The sequence below is a fragment of the Falco cherrug genome, chromosome 11 (assembly GCF_023634085.1).
Source record: "Falco cherrug isolate bFalChe1 chromosome 11, bFalChe1.pri, whole genome shotgun sequence".
NCBI lineage: Eukaryota > Metazoa > Chordata > Aves > Falconiformes > Falconidae > Falco > Falco cherrug.
In genome coordinates this window covers 25,203,257-25,219,982 of record NC_073707.1, presented here as the reverse complement: position 1 = coordinate 25,219,982, position 16,726 = coordinate 25,203,257, and the positions used below count along the sequence as shown (strand labels likewise).

General features: G+C 40.0%; 2 protein-coding genes across 4 annotated transcripts in view; one reads left to right on the top strand and one right to left on the bottom strand.

Annotated features, from left to right (window-relative positions):
- Positions 1-6,983, top strand: part of USP13 (ubiquitin specific peptidase 13) — a 56,639-nt gene extending 49,656 nt beyond the window's left edge. For both annotated transcript variants that reach the window (XM_055724035.1, XM_055724034.1), the window contains 3 exons: positions 352-514; positions 2,150-2,234; positions 2,884-6,983. In XM_055724035.1, coding sequence (XP_055580010.1) covers positions 352-514; positions 2,150-2,234; positions 2,884-2,977 — 342 coding nt within the window. In that variant the 3' untranslated portion in view covers positions 2,978-6,983. The remainder of the gene's footprint in view (positions 1-351; positions 515-2,149; positions 2,235-2,883) is intronic.
- A 2,266-nt stretch (positions 6,984-9,249) lies between these two features.
- Positions 9,250-16,726, bottom strand: part of PEX5L (peroxisomal biogenesis factor 5 like) — a 117,021-nt gene continuing 109,544 nt past the window's right edge. For both annotated transcript variants that reach the window (XM_014282396.3, XM_055724079.1), the window contains exon 13: positions 9,250-16,034. In XM_014282396.3, coding sequence (XP_014137871.2) covers positions 15,830-16,034 — 205 coding nt within the window. In that variant the 3' untranslated portion in view covers positions 9,250-15,829. The remainder of the gene's footprint in view (positions 16,035-16,726) is intronic.

Genomic DNA, 16,726 nt, shown 5'->3' with positions numbered 1-16,726 from the left:
GGGAAGGTGGTTTGTCTGTTTCGCATGAAGGTTAAAGTTGGGGGGTGGGGGGGGAGTGAGGAAAACTTAGCTTCTTTTACCATCTGTTGAAGAACAACCTGGATGCCTAAAGACTATGCATCTTCAGATGAGAACTGGGCGGCCGTGGGGATTAGATGTGGGAGGATTTCTTTTCCATATGTCAAGCTTCTGCAGAGTGCTTATTGAATACTATTTTCTATGGAGGTAGAGTATGTATCTTAAAAGTTTTAAGTGCTGTTGAACATAATCCTTACTCTGTTCAAAGACTGAGTGGTAGCATGATGCTAGAGAATGTATTAAAGGCTGTTCCTTTGCTGGTTTGACTCACAGAACAATAATTTGGAGCGTGCACTGGAATGGATCTTCAGCCATCCTGAACTCGAGGAAGAAAGTGAGCCTGCTTTGGACATGATGGATACGGAGAACAATGTTAATGCCAATATCCTTGCAGGGACAGGGTCGGAGGGACCCAGGATCAAAGACGGATCTGGAAGTAAGTTCTCCTTCAGCTTTGAACTGGCTATCATGTTGTTGCGTCACACCTACACCATTCATAGAGCTCCTTTCTGTTTTGCAAGTAGTTATTGTGGATTTTTGGACGTGAGCCGGACAGTTTACTTCCAATCTTGCTTCTGGGGCGGAGTCCAGCTCTGTGGGGCTGCTAAGTTCTGTGTGCTCTGTTTGCTCAGAAAACTCTTTCCCTGGACTTAATGCATAACCTCAGTCCAAATTTCTTGTTGCTACAGCATGTAAGTCTCTCCTGGCCTAGCTTTACTTTTGTTTTCTTGCTATAAGATAAAAAGACAAAGAAAAACTAGACTGTTTAAATCTTCAGAGGCTGAGCATCCTAAAGATAACACCGCTGTTACAGACCACCTGAGTTTCTGCCCTCCTGTGGTCTGATGGGAGATTTGATAAACCCTTCAGCCAAGTTCCTTGTTCTAAATATGGCGGGAATAGTTGGTATCCTGCATGTACTGCTTTGCGATTTTCTTTTGTTTTTTTCTTTGAGATCCACGGTCATACTGTTGCCACATAAACCACAAGATGGGGCTAATGTACAGCCGTCAAAGTTGTGAAGTAGGCAAAGAACCTACTCTAAGTGTAAAAGCACTAGAGTACAAAAGCTCAGCGGTGGTTCTAACATAAGGGTATCACATGCTGGTTTTTGAAGGGTCTTTAGTGCCCAGTTGTGATAACTGTAGTATGTTCTAAACTTGTACATCTGATCTTGACTGTAATGGTCTTGTAAAAACAAAAGTATTACCAGCAATTTGATTTTTGTTTCTGTTGTTGCTGTTATTATGCAAGAATTATGTTTCTAACACTATAAAGAACAATCTTAAGTCTCTTGGACATATGGGAAACATTGATTATCATTAGGTTTAAAAAAAAAAAAAAAGATTTGGAATAATTATTTTTTGTGGTACTTAGCCTTTATAGACTGAGACCATTTACTGAGTGCCTGAAATCCTGATAATCAACATGATACTGTAAAATGGCTCCAGAAAGCCTTCTCCACCAAAATCCAGGCCCCTGTCCTTATGCAATATCCTGAAAGAAGGTACCCTTTCACTTTTGGTAGTAATTTGGGTGAATGGCATGAATGGGTGGGGAGCAAGAACCAATGCTGAGGTCTCCAGAGACACTAAGCACAAAAAAATCTCCTCGTATTAAAGGAAGAGGTTTCTTTCCTGTCCTGTCTTTTGCGGGCTGCTGAAATGTAAACTTCTGGGTTTTGTTTGATAGGGATAAGTGATCACACTTATAGACATAGCTAATATGTGTGTAGAATGAACTCCATATCTGGCACTTTCTGTGTTCCTTCCCTGTGAACTGGGAATGAATCTGCTGTTTTCCCTTTCCTAGCAGGGACTGTGACACAGCCCTGCTGTATGCGCACAGGTCTGTGTGGGTTTGAGTTGGATTGTTTTGATGTTTGATGGTGAATCTGACCACTAGTTAAAGCAAGAATATGCTGCAGTTAACAGAAATTGTGTTTGGGAATGCAGTCTGAGTTAGGAGTTAGAAGATTAGCTGCTTCTCCAGTAATAGAAAGTTACCTGTGGAGTCATATTTCAGTGTTAGAAATAAAAGAGTTATGGTCCCGTTTGTATTTCTCAAACAGGATATGAGCTGCTTGGGTTCATCAGCCACATGGGAACATCCACAATGAGTGGCCACTATGTTTGTCATCTCAAAAAAGAAGGAAGGTGAGTGGAACTGGGAGACACACACAAGGACAAGCAAATGCTTTCTTTGAAGTGTACATCTGTCCAGAGCAGGGTGTGTATTCATGGCAGACAAAACACACACATGTTGTTACCAGGTATACCACCAAAGAAATTAGATTGTTACAGACTGTAGATGTGATGAATCAGTTCTGATTCCACTGAGGTCTGTGCTGAAATGTAGCATTGGCTCTCCTGTGCTTGCTGTTCCAAATCTCTGTTCATTTTGGGACATCAGTTCTGTATCTGGCTTTGTTTATCGGAGTTTGCCCCAACTTCCTTTCATTCCCCATCAACAGAAACCCATCAAACTACGAGCTGATACTAGTACTGCTAGTACTGCAGTGCTGATCTCAGCTGTGATTTTGATATGCTGCTATTATTTGGCATTGGGAATCCCTGATTTTCCTTCACTTGAACTGTAACTACACATTCCTCTGCACATCCCTCTTCCTTTTCAGTTTCTGGCTGGCAATAAACCTTCTCTGGCTGTTTTGTTTCATCTTTTGTTCTTGTTGCAATGCCTAATTTTAGATTTTAATGTCTTTGAAATTTGGGTCTGAGAAGTCACTGATAAATTTGTGATGATTTTTATACACATGGAATGTAATCAATCTTATTTTCATTTCAGATGGGTGATCTACAATGACCTTAGAGTCTGTGCCTCAGAACGACCTCCCAAAGACCTGGGCTACATTTATTTTTACCACAGGATACCAAGTTAGGCCTCAAATCTGTTACCTGGCTTTAAGAAGCCATAAGCCTTTTTAACCTGTCCAAAAAAGCTTACAATAAAAAAGAAAATCTAAAACCAACAAAAGACCCCTAGCCCTTGGACTGACAAAAAGCAAAGGAAAACATGGGATATTTATAGTTTATTTAAAAACAGTCATTTGATGTCTCCTTAAGTGTTAGAGGGAAAATTTCTATTAGGTGATGTATAATATGTTGTTTTAAATTATACACCTAAAAAGATACCTTAAGACCATGCAGATTACTGGTGGAGTTTGCAGCTAGTGTATGGAGAAAACAGAAGTTCCGGAGTTGAACAAAAATAGCCCAGTTCAACCCAGCTCCTGCCTCTTCTGTCCATGCATCCACTGAAGGCCACAAAGAAATAGTTGTTTCTTTGGTAACTGGGAGCCGGTGTTTTCAACCAGAGTCCAGACCACTTAGAGAAATCATACTGCATATAAAGTGGGAGGGAGGGGGTATGTGGGTGTTCCTTAAAGCAGAATGTCTTATTTGGGGGATCATTTTGGGTAAAGTGAGAAAAGTCAACTAAAGTTATCTCTGTTGGAATTAAATTCTATAGTATTTTTGGTCTGGCTTTTGGATGCATAAACCTAGGCAACTAATGGACATGGAAGCAATCTCCCGTAAGTGCCCTCACATTTTCTGCCAAAGGGAAATAGTAGATTTTATTTTTGCAAACGTAGGTTTCTTCATCTTCTCTTAAATGTTTTGCGTGCTCTTCCAACAGATTCAGGATTACAGATGGCTAAAAGAAGCAGACTTTCTGACTATAAAAGTAAATGCATACTCTCAGGAAAGGCAAGGCTATTTTTTAAATTTCATTTTCTTGTGAAGGAGGTAAAGAAGGGGTTAATGTCCCATTATATTTATTTCAGGGAAATCTGCATATAGACACTCACATTCTCCCTGAAATCAACTCACTGACAAAGTACTCATAGTGCAGTACTGCTTTCTGCCAAAGATTGCTTAAGTAGTTGTTTCATCCATGAGTGGGGAAAACTGCTTGGTAAAATTGCTGATTTATTGATTTGCCCCTCTCTCCTCCCTCCCTTTAAGAAAAACTGCAAACCCTAACAACCCCAAAACCAACAACAAAACCCAAACAACAAAAATACCCCACCTTGAAATGATGTTTCGGCTTTTGTAAAACTTGCAAACACGCCAATAATGTGATCTCTTCAACAGATACCTTCTAAAACGGGTTTTATATCTCTGGCAGGGATGAAGGGGTGGGTAGGTAGGGGCTGGCCTTTCCAGTCTGTGGTTTCTTGTTTGGTTTGTTGATTTTTTTTTGTGTTATTTCAGTTTGTGTCACAGGCAAGAATATATATGTGGGGTTTAAAATTGTATTTGAAAACACTAATTCTAGAAAAAATAAAATGGTGAGTGCAAAACCTTTCACAATTCGAAAAAGTCCCCAAAGCTTCACAGTGTTGGCCATTGCTTAGAGACTATTGCTGGAGTTGCCTCATATAATCTTACTGAGCCTTCAAAATAAGTTGGAACAGTAAAAAAATAATAATAAAAAAAAAATCCTCCTTACAGAGCACAAGAGAGGCAGGGAGATGTAATTGCATTTTCTGTGCGGTCAGTGCCTGCAAGTTTAATAGCAAAATTCAGGCAGCTACACACCACAGAAAAGAACCCCAATTCAAAATCTGGTTGTGAGTAGGGCATTTTATTTTTACCAGTGTTTGAGGAAAAAATAGTTTTCGCCCTGGTCATATAGCCTCATGCAGAGCCAAAAAACACTGTTGATTTTTTTTTAAAATTGGGTTTTGATCTTAAAAGAGTATGAGAGAAATTCTAGTGCAGTAATTCTGTAGAGTGTAAATGGTGCCTAATTGCTGGGAAAGCTTCCTGTACTTGGTGCTGTTATTGACACAAAAGAACAGCATCCTAGCACATTAGTAAGTGGCTTCTGTGAGATTCAGCTGCCTTGTAATTATTGAGCCACCAGTTCTGGACAAAATAAAAGCTGCCAGTAATTTTTTTCCTTCTTCCAAGATTTGAGTATTTCACCAGAAAATGCCAGATTTGAAAATGGGATCAGCGGAAAAGTGAAAGAACAAAACTTCCATATATCAATGTTTGTTGCTTTTTCATTCTGGCAGCAGAAAAAGCACAAAAGCCTTTTCTTTTTTCTTCTTCTTCTTTTTTCTTTAAATTGTTTTGAATGTCTAGTTATATTCCAAGGAAATTCAATACAATAGCTTCCCTCTTGCCTCATGAACTTAACGGGCTATTTTTAATCTAACAAGATCTGGTGGCCACTACCTTTTTATTTAGAAACCTGGGCTAAATAAAGGCCAACAGTAGTTCCCATGTTCATTTTTAAACTAGAAACATGACTGGTCTCATAGGATTAAGGATGGAGCTTGAACTCTTGCAAAACCATTTGTCTGGTACATCCTGAAACTGGAATGGCTGTGGGACTGATTGATCTCAGTTAATAGGAGGCACACTTAGCAAGCTGGCAGGTGATAAACTGGAAGAGGTAAATGAAAGGGGAGAGAGAGCCTGGCTGTGCCAAGTGAGCTGTAGCAGCTTGGCTTCTGAAATTCTTTTCAGTTCATCACTGTTGTGTACTGCCTGACTAAACTACCAATCAGGTCAGAAGCGCAGGGAGCAGTTAGGGGAAAGGCTTATGGATCTTCTAAAATTTAGCACTTGGAAATATGTTAGAAGTTCTTCCATCTGTTTAAGGAATTATTTTATTGCCTCCCAAAGTAGCAGCTTCCCTCCTTTTTCAAATGGCCAGTTAAGTCATGTCACTTTTGCGATGGGGTATGTGTGAAGAACATTATGAATCTGGAGAAGCAGGATGTAAACTCCTGACTCTTCAGCCTAATGTGGGGGAGTTTGTTTTGTTCTGTTGGTTTTTTTTTAAACCAGCATGCAGAAGCCACACTCAAACAGACTGTGCTGAATAAATGACTAATTTATCAGACTTTGCCTGCTAAAATTTTATGCACTTAATTGTGCTGGGCCAGGGCTCGGTGCACAGCCTAGGCAGTGGCTGATGGGGAAGCTCCATGTGTCTGGGTACTGGAAGAGTTGTTGGAGGGCGAGAGCTGCTTGACAAAAAAGTAGGGGGGGGGCGGAAATCACTGAAACTGTTTGAAGCAATCTAACCTGAGAATTATGGCAATCCAAGACTTGGGAGTGGATAGTGCTCTTATTTCTCAGACTAATTTTTACTCTTTTACTATGATACATTTAGATTAGGACAGTGGAAGGAAGAAAAACTCAACAACTTGTTTTCCTTTTCTCCTCTCATTCCTAGCAGTGTGCTGTATCCAGTAGATCCCTCATTCTGAGTCACAGTCTCCAGTCTTCAAAACACATTAGATGCAAACTCCTATTTACTCTTCCTAGCTGAAATATAACTAGGATAAAAATTTGATTTATTCAGTGCTGTGGTTTAAAAACAAGGCTAGATGCTTTTGGTCTGGACTACTGTCACTTTTAATTCTGCTGGGTTCAGTGGCATTACTTCTGACTGACTTTGGTGTAACTAAAACCAGCATCAGTCCAGGTTTTTTTTTTTATTCAGGCAGCATCCACTGGGTCATAGTGCACATTCTGAATACACGTGCAACCAGAGCTCGTTAGATTGTTTCAGAAGCATCTCCAATTCATTCCTTTTGTTCTCCGTCCTGGCAGAAGCCATTTTAATCATCTTTGCTGTTTTCAGGCATTGAAAGACTATGCAAAATATGTAACTGGACATAACTTTTCATTCTTTTTCTCATCGCCCGTCCTACCTTAATGGCTGAAATCAGTTTCTGATTTCTATTCACTCTTCAGTGGTTTGACTGTTGTATCCTGGAAGTGTCTGTACTGGTTTGCACCAATCACGGTTGTTTGTGTAAAGCACTGTTAATGTTTTGGAGAGTATTTGTCTGAGGTGAGAAAGGTTGTGAATGCTATCCTTGCAACTGTTTTAAATTAAAAAGAAATATTCTCACATTTTGTGACTGTGTGGATTCTTGCTTCTTTCTTTCCTGTCTGAAGTGAAGAGGAATAGACTGAGTACATTTTGGTGCTGGGTCTTTTCCTACTCTTTTTGGTCATGTTTGGTGTTTTCCTTCAAAAAGCTGCATAGGGAACAAAGAGGTTTATCAGAGTCTTGATTTCTTGTGACACTTCTATGGATTGAAAAATTCCCAAGCCCTGAGTAGATATAAAACATAGAAAAATCAGAAAATTAGGACTTAATTTGAGACTGACTTTTTTTTTTTTTATTTATTTTAAGCCAGTTGACGTTATTTGAACAAAAGAGTTGGCAACGTTCATGTGGAAGTGTGGTGTCATTTCACCCCCAAATTCCTGTTTTATCTTGCTCTGTAATTGCTCATATTCATTTAGAAATTTCACTTGCTGTTCAAGTCTTTTTTTCTTCATGTCTAAGTGCTTTACATAGCAGTGTGACCATTGGGCCTCTGGTAGATTCAAGAACAGGCTGAAAGAGAGGACTGAGGGATGGCAACCCTGTCATCTTTTTATAGGTATCATGGGACTGGGAACAGGAGAAGTAAGAGGTAAGTAAGCCTCTGGGCTGTAAGTGACATTTCCTGACATGGAAGTAGAGGACATACAAAGTGTTGAATGATCAGAGAGGTAAAGATGGTTCACCTCCTGAAGTCCAAATTTATTGATCTGTTTTGGTTTCTTTTCTATCACAGATGTCCTTTGTGACCATGGCAAGTCACGTTCACACTGTGTTCACGCCACTTGTAGCAACTGGAAGAGGTGGGAGAATGTGGCTCCTTCCGCAAGCTGAAGGGCTGCGTTCAGATTTCATGCAAGAATTTCCTGTATAGGATTTGTAGCAGCTGACTTCTGTGGACTGCTTGTGGAAGGCAGGGTTAGATACCTGAGAAGTTAACACACCCCTGGGCTCTGTTCCCCCTCACTAAAATGGGAAGTAACACTGCTCTGTCCCTCAGGTATGCTACAAGCGTAACACCAAAGAGAGAGGCGCTGTGGTGAAAGACAAATGCCATAAAAATATTGAAGAGAGAGTGCATGGCTGACAGCTGGTGTGGAGTAGGTGGTTATATTTTCAGACTTCTTTACTAGTATCCTTCCCAGTGATTTTTTTGAGCAGGTTTGTACGAAGGATTGGGCACTAATGCTTTTTTCCCAACCACTGTGGCTTCAGGACTGCAGTGCTGTGTTCCTGGTCTTGTTTGCTGCAGAGCACATAACTAATGGGCATTCCTGCTGTTGCTGTGTTGGTACATTTGAGCAGCAAGAACAAAACCAACCTTTACATCTGGCAAAACGCACCGGTGTCAAGAGCACACATTACTTGCATCCTAAGTGTCAGCGTGTTTTTAGTTTCTGTTCCCTTTTCTTTAGTGGGAGGTTCTGGTTAAAGCCATAGGCAGACAGTTGGCTTTTCTGACAGAGCTTTCCTGCTACAGGGCAAACTGTGGCTGTATCTTCAGTTGGTTTTTTTCTGGAGCAACCCACATATCCATTGAGAGTGTCAGCCTTCAGATCCATGCCAGCCTTGTCCTGCTTTGTCAATAGCCCTCTGCTGTAATTGTCACAGCCCTCTTGCTGGTTGTCATCTTTTCTGTCCATGGCAGTGTACAGGAATTTCATGTTCCTCTCATGCCTGTGCTTATGTTAGTGTCCTTTAGCGAAAGCATAACGATGATGTCATTTCTACTCTGCCAGCTCTCTCACCTCATCACATGAAAGCCCAAACTGAAAACACTGATAGCCAGCTCCCGCTATGTTTTATGGGAAGTTGCTTGAGTAAGGATCTCAATCACTGAAAGTTAGCTTTGTTTTTCATAAAGATTGTGTTGTAGTGTTAGTAATTTTGGTTTACTTTTGAGGTATGCAGTTGCATGATCTTCAGGAAAAATTCTGATCTACTTTTTTCCCCTTTTTCTTCATATGCAGTGTATGTGCAAAATCCTTTGGGCCAGACCTCAGCTAGTACAAATTTCAGTTGTAAGTATAATTGATCAACATGTTGAAATAAAAATAAAATATAAAAATATCACTACCTCAGAGTAACGATGAATTTATGAAAAATGGTAATGACAAAATGTCTTCTGGGCTTGATTTTAAGCAGAGAAGCATGTTCACATCATAAACACTAGGATAGAAGACTTCATTAAAAAAAATCCTTTATTTCAATTGGAGAAGTAGGTCCCTTCTTTCAGTTCAAGTCATTATAGTCAAGACCGTTTTCAGATTGAAAAGAGATTTTAAAATCTTTGAAGCCACAGACAAAGTTTATTTTTAAAACATATTTAAAAATTGCACAGTTATAAATAATAAATACAATTTAATATGTGAAAAGAACCCAAGGAAGGCATGCTTCCATTACAGTACAAAAATACTACATTAAATGTGGTGCTCTGCAAATAGTCATCTATGACCATAATAAATTGAACACATCCAATATGCACATTGTTCATTCTTCAGGAAATAGATTATTTTAAACAGCAGTGCAAGGAAACATCAAATTAAAGCATCAGTAGAGTACAGGTCTGTGTTTAATATTATACACAGCTGATAATGCACTAAATATACAGAGGCAAAGTTACCTGTAGTAAGAAACTAATCTTTTACTCTGTATGTACTTACACTCGGATTCTCAGTCTGGGTCAATATGAACCTTTGTAACGGAATGTAAACATTCAGGTGTAGGGCTGAGCTCCCACCTCCGCATCCGCTGCCCACCTCACTGCTAAGCCTTGCACCTACACTTAACTGTCAAAACAAAAAGTTAAGTGAGCAATGGAAGTCTTTGCAGCAGCAGGGCTCTTCAGATGGCCCAGGCGAAAGTATCTGCCAACCCTATAATTTCTTCTTTCCTGTATGTTGGCTTAAAAATAAAGCCAAAAAACCTGATGCAAAGGTTTTCAGTTTACAGCATATAGAAGAAGCCACACAGAATGCCTCTCAAAACTATATCGTTCTATTTTAGATATGTTATACTCTGATATATAAAATAGATTTATAAATGTTTTGATTTTTCTGAATTTACAATAGATTATTGATACTAAAAAGGCTATTTAAATTAAAGTTCTCACCAATGTCAATGGCATTCTGTAAATGTGGAAGGGGAAAAAAGATCAAAGCACATTAAGTCTTGGCCATGCAAGCTTGCTCAATGGGCTGGCACACGTCCAAGCATTTGTAAGGTTACAGCTTATTTTAGGAAAATTTAGATTCCTTCTTTTTCCCATGCCTAATACCTATTAGTGGGCTGAGGCTCTGAAACTTTCTGTGGATTCTGTGACATGCCTAGGTTTGGTCAAAGTGTCAGTGATATCTTCATGCATGGCACTCCTTTTCTCTGATTTATTTCACCAGTCCAAAACCAGTAGAACTATAATGAAGGAATCTGATTTCTAGCCTAGATGAGGTTTGAATGGTAGATAATAGTCTACTGCATACCCACCATTTTTTTTTTCACAACGTGCAGTGCATTTTGTCTATCACTTTTATCTGTGATTACTTGGTATTTTATAAACATTTATTACATAAACTTACTGTACAGACTGCTAAGCTGACAACGCTGGTGACCAGAAATCACAGGTTTTCAACTGTGCAGGTTGTTCATGCAGTGTAACTGATATGTCTCATTTTGCAGGTGCACATTTGGGCAAAAGTAATCTACAACCACGTTGTGTTTCACTCCAGTTCTCACCAGCTCCACCAGGCTTTGCCTCTGTGGCTGCCAGTAATTTTATCAGTGTTATGGAGGCCTGAGGGCAATGGATGTTCCTGGGATCATCTGGCTGATCTGTTACTGTTGTCAGGGTCCTCCTTTTTATCTGACAGACAGGTTTAAGTTTTCTAAATTGGCTCATTAGCTCTTCATACTTAAATAAATTGATGTTCTGAGCTTTCAGCTGAGTTGTCCGCAGCTGAAAACAGTGTCTGCAGCACATACTCAGATCCTAGGAAGTTTTACATCTACATATTTCAAACGGGGCAGTCGGACACTGAGCTGCCTTCAGAGTTAGTGGGTAAGTTTGAAAAGCCTGGCTGTGGTAACTAAGTGTAGACTGTTGTTTCACTGGTTCTGGGAATCTTTGTCTCTGGTTTGGTGCTATTTGGTTTAGCCTAGAGAAGAAAATGTAAAAATCCAAACACCCAGCTTCACTGTGAAAGCTGCACACGTTTAGCTTTGTAATTCTTAAGAGGATACTAAAACGTGTCTGCAAAAGCTGTTACTACAGATGTCTGTCATTAAACACTCGAAGCAAACATGAAGTCCACAACACAAAATGATTTCTAAGGATGGGATTTAGAAGGGCTCTGTTTGGTCTAACCTGTTCCAAATAACATGAACGACCCAGTTTTGAGTCTGGCAGATGCAAAGTACTTTTAAAATATCCCACAGAAGATACTGATCAGTAGTTTAAAAATACCCTATGTGTGGGCCTTCTGCATGCATTCTGTAAATATATACGCAAGTCGCATTAGTGCATGCTTTGTGTTAATATTTCAGTGTGGTTATTTGTTACTGTAGTTAGTTGCATGCAATAGTATCATATGAGGTTTTGTCATTTGAACCTTCCCCTTGATATTTTTACAAGTGCTGTGATTTACCAGGTCGTAAGAAAATACCATTAGATACAGATATGTATATGAGTTTACCTGAAGATCAAATTGATCCTTCAAACTGTCATAAACCAGTCTATTGCACCAAGGTTTCTAGAGTCATTACAGTTTAAAGAGATCAGCAAGAAATGAGCCTATTGCTTTCATCGCAAGGCCTCACTCCATAAATAACTGCTTTGATTTCGGTGCCGGTTCAGCATGTGCAGTGGTCCTGGAAGCCAGCCCTCAGCCGGTCGCTGAATAACATGCACATGAGCTGATCGTGCAAAGTGCTGAGCACTCCTGTGAAGACTACAGACTTCCAGTGCTCAGCAGCTTGATGGATCAGACTTATAGGTCATAAATATTCATAAAGCTTTGCAGAGGAGACGGACGGTCACAAGCTGGGGTTAGGAAAACATTTTTTAATTGCATGAAATATAAAATAGAAGGAAGAATCAAAAACTTGGAATCAATTACCTGGCAGTGATAAATCACCTCTGGAGAAAGAGGGGAGTTAATGAGAAGAGGAAACGGGGGTGGGAGATGATGATAAACCGCTGCAGCACTCTCATTTGGCATCACCCTATAGATGCTGTACAGGTGTTACCCTGAAATGTCTCCAAGTCTCTTCTCTGCTGAAACTGTTACTCTGCACTTTCTCGCTCAGACCTGCGCAACTCTGTGTGTTGCCTTTCAGTGTATGTGAGCGGTGACCTCACCCACGCAGGCAGTGACACGGCACGCTCCCCTGCACACAGGCGGTGCCATCGTATGCAATGACTGTTACTTGCCCGTCTTCCTTCCTCGCACCCCTGGGCAAGTCAGGGATGGCAGGAGGTTTTGACTTGGTCAAGCTCACAGGGAGCACTGAGAACAGGACTGAGATTTCATGTCTCACTCTCAGGCTCCGTCTGCTACTGTTCAGCCGCTGCCTTATTTATCCCAACTCATGCCTGGTTAGAGGGATGAGTAGTTGAATTTCCTCTTCAGGTTGTTGATACGCTGCAGCCTCCTCACATGCTCTCCTCTTGCTGTTTCAGGCAAATATACATGATTGCGCCTGAATATTTAAAAAAACACCGTAAGGAGGTCAGATCAAAGCTGTCTAATCCTGTCTCCTGTACTGAGTTCTGCAGCGTTGGCAGTGGGGGCTAGAGGAGGATAAGGCCCAGGATATTGAAGAAGTCCCCAGAAACACCAAGAGCTGCTGAGCCTGACCTGTACAAGTGAGGTGAGCTCAGTCACTGGCCGCTCTCCCATGCAGACTAGACCAGAACTGGTGTCTAGCGTGAGATATGCCACTGTCCTTGCAAGTCTGTCTGCTTTAGTCTTTCCCTCACGCAGTGCCTTGGTTGGTGGTACATGAGTAATTGGCTGTCTAAAGCGGGAGAAAACAGTTGGGATAATCTCCAAGACCATGCACGTTTTCTTTGGATAGGCTTTGCAGCCTGCGTCCCGTGCAGCAGAATTGCAGTGCTTGTGATGAACCAAGGGCCTGAGTATCCCCTCGGGAGGCAGAGTTCAGCCCCAGCGATTTGCCTCAGGGTTTACACAGACAGCTTTCCTCGTACCAATCGCATGGTGTTGACGTGTATCAGGAGATGAATGCAGTTTTGAGCAGTGCATCCCAGGATAAATCAAAGCCTACCTACTTTGTCTGTTCTTTTCTGGGGAGGCTAGGAGTTGCATTAGGGTTTCCTAACAGAATTGCTGTGTTACTTGTCCACACACTAGAGAAGAGGTTTAGTGAACTGCCATCGGTATCAAACGCCCCTTGTCATTCTGACTCTGAGAAGTCAAGCAATTAAGTTTGTTTATTTGAAAGGTACAAAAGTAAAGCTCCTGAACAGCTAATTCCTCTGGATAAGCACTGATTATCCTACACTACAGCACAGAGGATATTCTAGAACTTGTGTGATGGCAGGGCATCAAGCAAAATCTAAGCACATATGCCTTTGCTTTACAGCCTCTTCTCAAAGCTGCCTCCCTTTTCTCTTATCACTTTCCAGATTCAATTGCACTGCACCTTCTGCTCTGCCTTATCAATAAAGAGCTGTCATCACACATCGCTGTCAAAGCAAAAGAGCAAACTGTTGTCAGCAGATATGCATACAGCAGCCCACTTAGCTAAAATGACATCCCCCGTCAGTCCTTGATAACCAATCCTTAGAGAAAGTTGCAGGAATCAGAAATCATTAAATGCTTGATTAGATAAATAGGAATATATGTAAACAGTGAATTAATGAAGCTCTATTAAAAAAATTCCTGTAGCTGTTTCAGCATCTCTATTCTGTGGGAGAGAGTGAGGGGTAAGCCTTCTATTTTTTTAATGAGAATTGATTATTTTTATTTAAAAACTATAGTCAGTGATTAGATGCAGTGATTACACTGTCTTACATGGAATTTTCCTTTAAGTGGTTACTCAAAATAACAGACAGCTGCAAGAAACTTTAGGTTTGTACTGGTGAAACTGTCCAGTTCCCACAGAGCTTCGTTCTCTGTGATCTGTGCAGTTTGATATTTTTTTTTTTCCGCCAGCTGATTGGGCTGGATTTTTCTTTCCATGCTGTTTATAGGAAATGTGCTATTTGTCCCACTTTTAACACATTCCAGTAGCTACCCTGCACATTGAATTCCTGACCACAGATGATACCGTAGCCTTCTAATTACACTTTTTGTCTTTCACTATTTAGGAAAAATTATAAAATATCAGCAACTGAAAATTACCTCCTTAAAAATTTCTGTTCCTGTCTTTGATTGACACGTTCACCTTGAGCTAAATGTGTTTTGATGGTAGCCAAATCAATTCATTCCTCACATGGCAGCGTACTGCCCCCAGTACTGGTCCCCATTCGTCCAATCAGGGAAAATTAAGATGGTGTGTATATATATACACATTTTAAAGCAGCTACAAATACTGATGTTATCTAAGGATTTAGTCTGCTATCATGAAGGTCACTGAGACTTTTGCTACTGCTTGCTGTAACAGGAGGATTAAATCTTATTCTCAATCCTACAAGCATTACATAGACCGATTTTTTTCAGGGAAATTTTTCCCTTGAGCATGGTCTGTAGGCATTAACTCCTATGAAGATTTTTCTGTATTTGCAATAAAGATCTGTAGCTTATTACATTCTGAAATGGCATAATTCACATACAATGTATATGTGCATGCACATGCATGTATGTGTGTAGTGTCTGATGGATGCATAATGGAATAATCTTTCGAAACAGATAATGGAGTTTATACTGTATTTGCATTTTTTAAACTTAAGAATATTGAAAACCCTCGCAGCACACTTAAGGAAATTATATTTGGTCCTCAATGCCAACAAGGCTATCCTGTACATTCTGCTGTTAGTAACCAAAATAAGAGCACAGCACTATTTTACAAAAAGAAAGATTAAAGTGCATAAGTACACAGATAGGTGCAGATCCTGCTGTGAGCTCCTTTGAAGCAGGCATACTCTGTCCAAGGTCAGGTATAGCTGGTTTAAACAGCAACAATCCTAGTGCAAATTACCACTTCTGCTGGCAACGCTTGGCCTTCCTGTACGTACATGGCCTAATCCGATAGACCTCAGTGTACAGTGGTCCTCTTAACATTGCACACAGTTTACAACACTATGAGCCTGCAGAATTGGGCCCAAATTAGTCAGGGTACCTTTGAAAGCAAAAATTGTCTTGACTGCCAACTGAAGTATATTCAAAACAAAATATTTCCATTTTACATGCCTCTATTTTCAGAGCTATGTTAACAATGGACCTTGAGAAGACTTTGCAATAAAGAAACCCGAGGATAGGGAGCCCACATTGTACGGCAAAGTGATGTCAGCACAGTGCAATGGGCTCCTAAGCAGGTTCCTTGGACGCATTGTTTGCCGTTCTAATGTGCAATAACGATTATCTAGGTTTGTTCTTAATATGTTTTTCTTTGTATAGCTGTGTATAAATAGAGACATATAGCTTGCATGGAATGAAGATTCTTCAGAAATGGTTGCTTCATCTAGTTCAGGGCTTTGTCAGATTAGCCGCAGCAACTTTCAATTTTTTGAATTTGAATTTACTTAAAATATTTTGTGCTTTTGAACTTTTTCTTTTGGAATAATGTCCGAGAGAATTCCCCTACTGATCTACAGCCGTGATTTTTTGGAAAAATGTGGTAATTTTGAGATGAGTAATAAAAGAGTTCTCGGTTTCCTAATACAATTTAATCAATTTGTGGATACTTTTTATTACGACTCTAGATTAAAAGCTCTTAACAGAATGTCTAGATCACCCACATTGGCAGCTTGAAATAGTTCTGGTTGGTCCATCATAGACAGAGCAATTCGAAGTGCTGCCCAAATATTGCCTGACAGAGCAGGATGGGGAACCTGTTGTTGATTCCTGCTCTTTCTTTGCAAACTGAGAGCGGTGAGAAAATTGCTGACAGCCTCCCTGTAGGGAAGAAGAAAAAAGACAAGCGATATAATTTGCTTAACAGCTAGAGTAAAACTTTCTAGAGTTCTGTGCTAGGCTCAAGTATATAATTTTACAATGTAGTTCATCAGTCTCTTTGTGTTATTCTTGCTTGATTTTCTTTAAACAAGTGGATGTTGCTTGTACTAATGCAAAGCTCAGTCTATTCATACATCAGGGAATATTGTCTTCATTGCTGTATAGCCCCCCTTCATCTTAAATGTCTTAATGATCATTAAGTCCTGATCATTAGGACCCTGGAATACCACTCTTGATTCCTGAAGAATGTACTGAAAGTGGGTTTGATGGCATTAACTACTTGAAGCAGTTTAACTGACGTTTCCCTTCTAAAGACAGGCTCTTACGTTTTCATTTAGAAAAGCTCTTAAGCATAGGACTGAGTTTAAGTGTGAGTACAATTCCACTGATTATAAGAATACTTGCACCTAGACCTAAAAAAATGCTTAAGCAGCTTGCTGAATGAGGGATTTATTTTCTTTTAATAGAAATTCAGTAGTTCTGTTACGTAGAATTGTAGTTATAAGTAAAGTATCATTGCTTTGTTAGTACTTCATGAAAAATAATTACAAAGTTTCACAATAGCTGAAATTATGTAGCTATATTCTGATTTCTTTTTTTCTTGGATAGTGCCAGCTAGAAAATGAATTTTC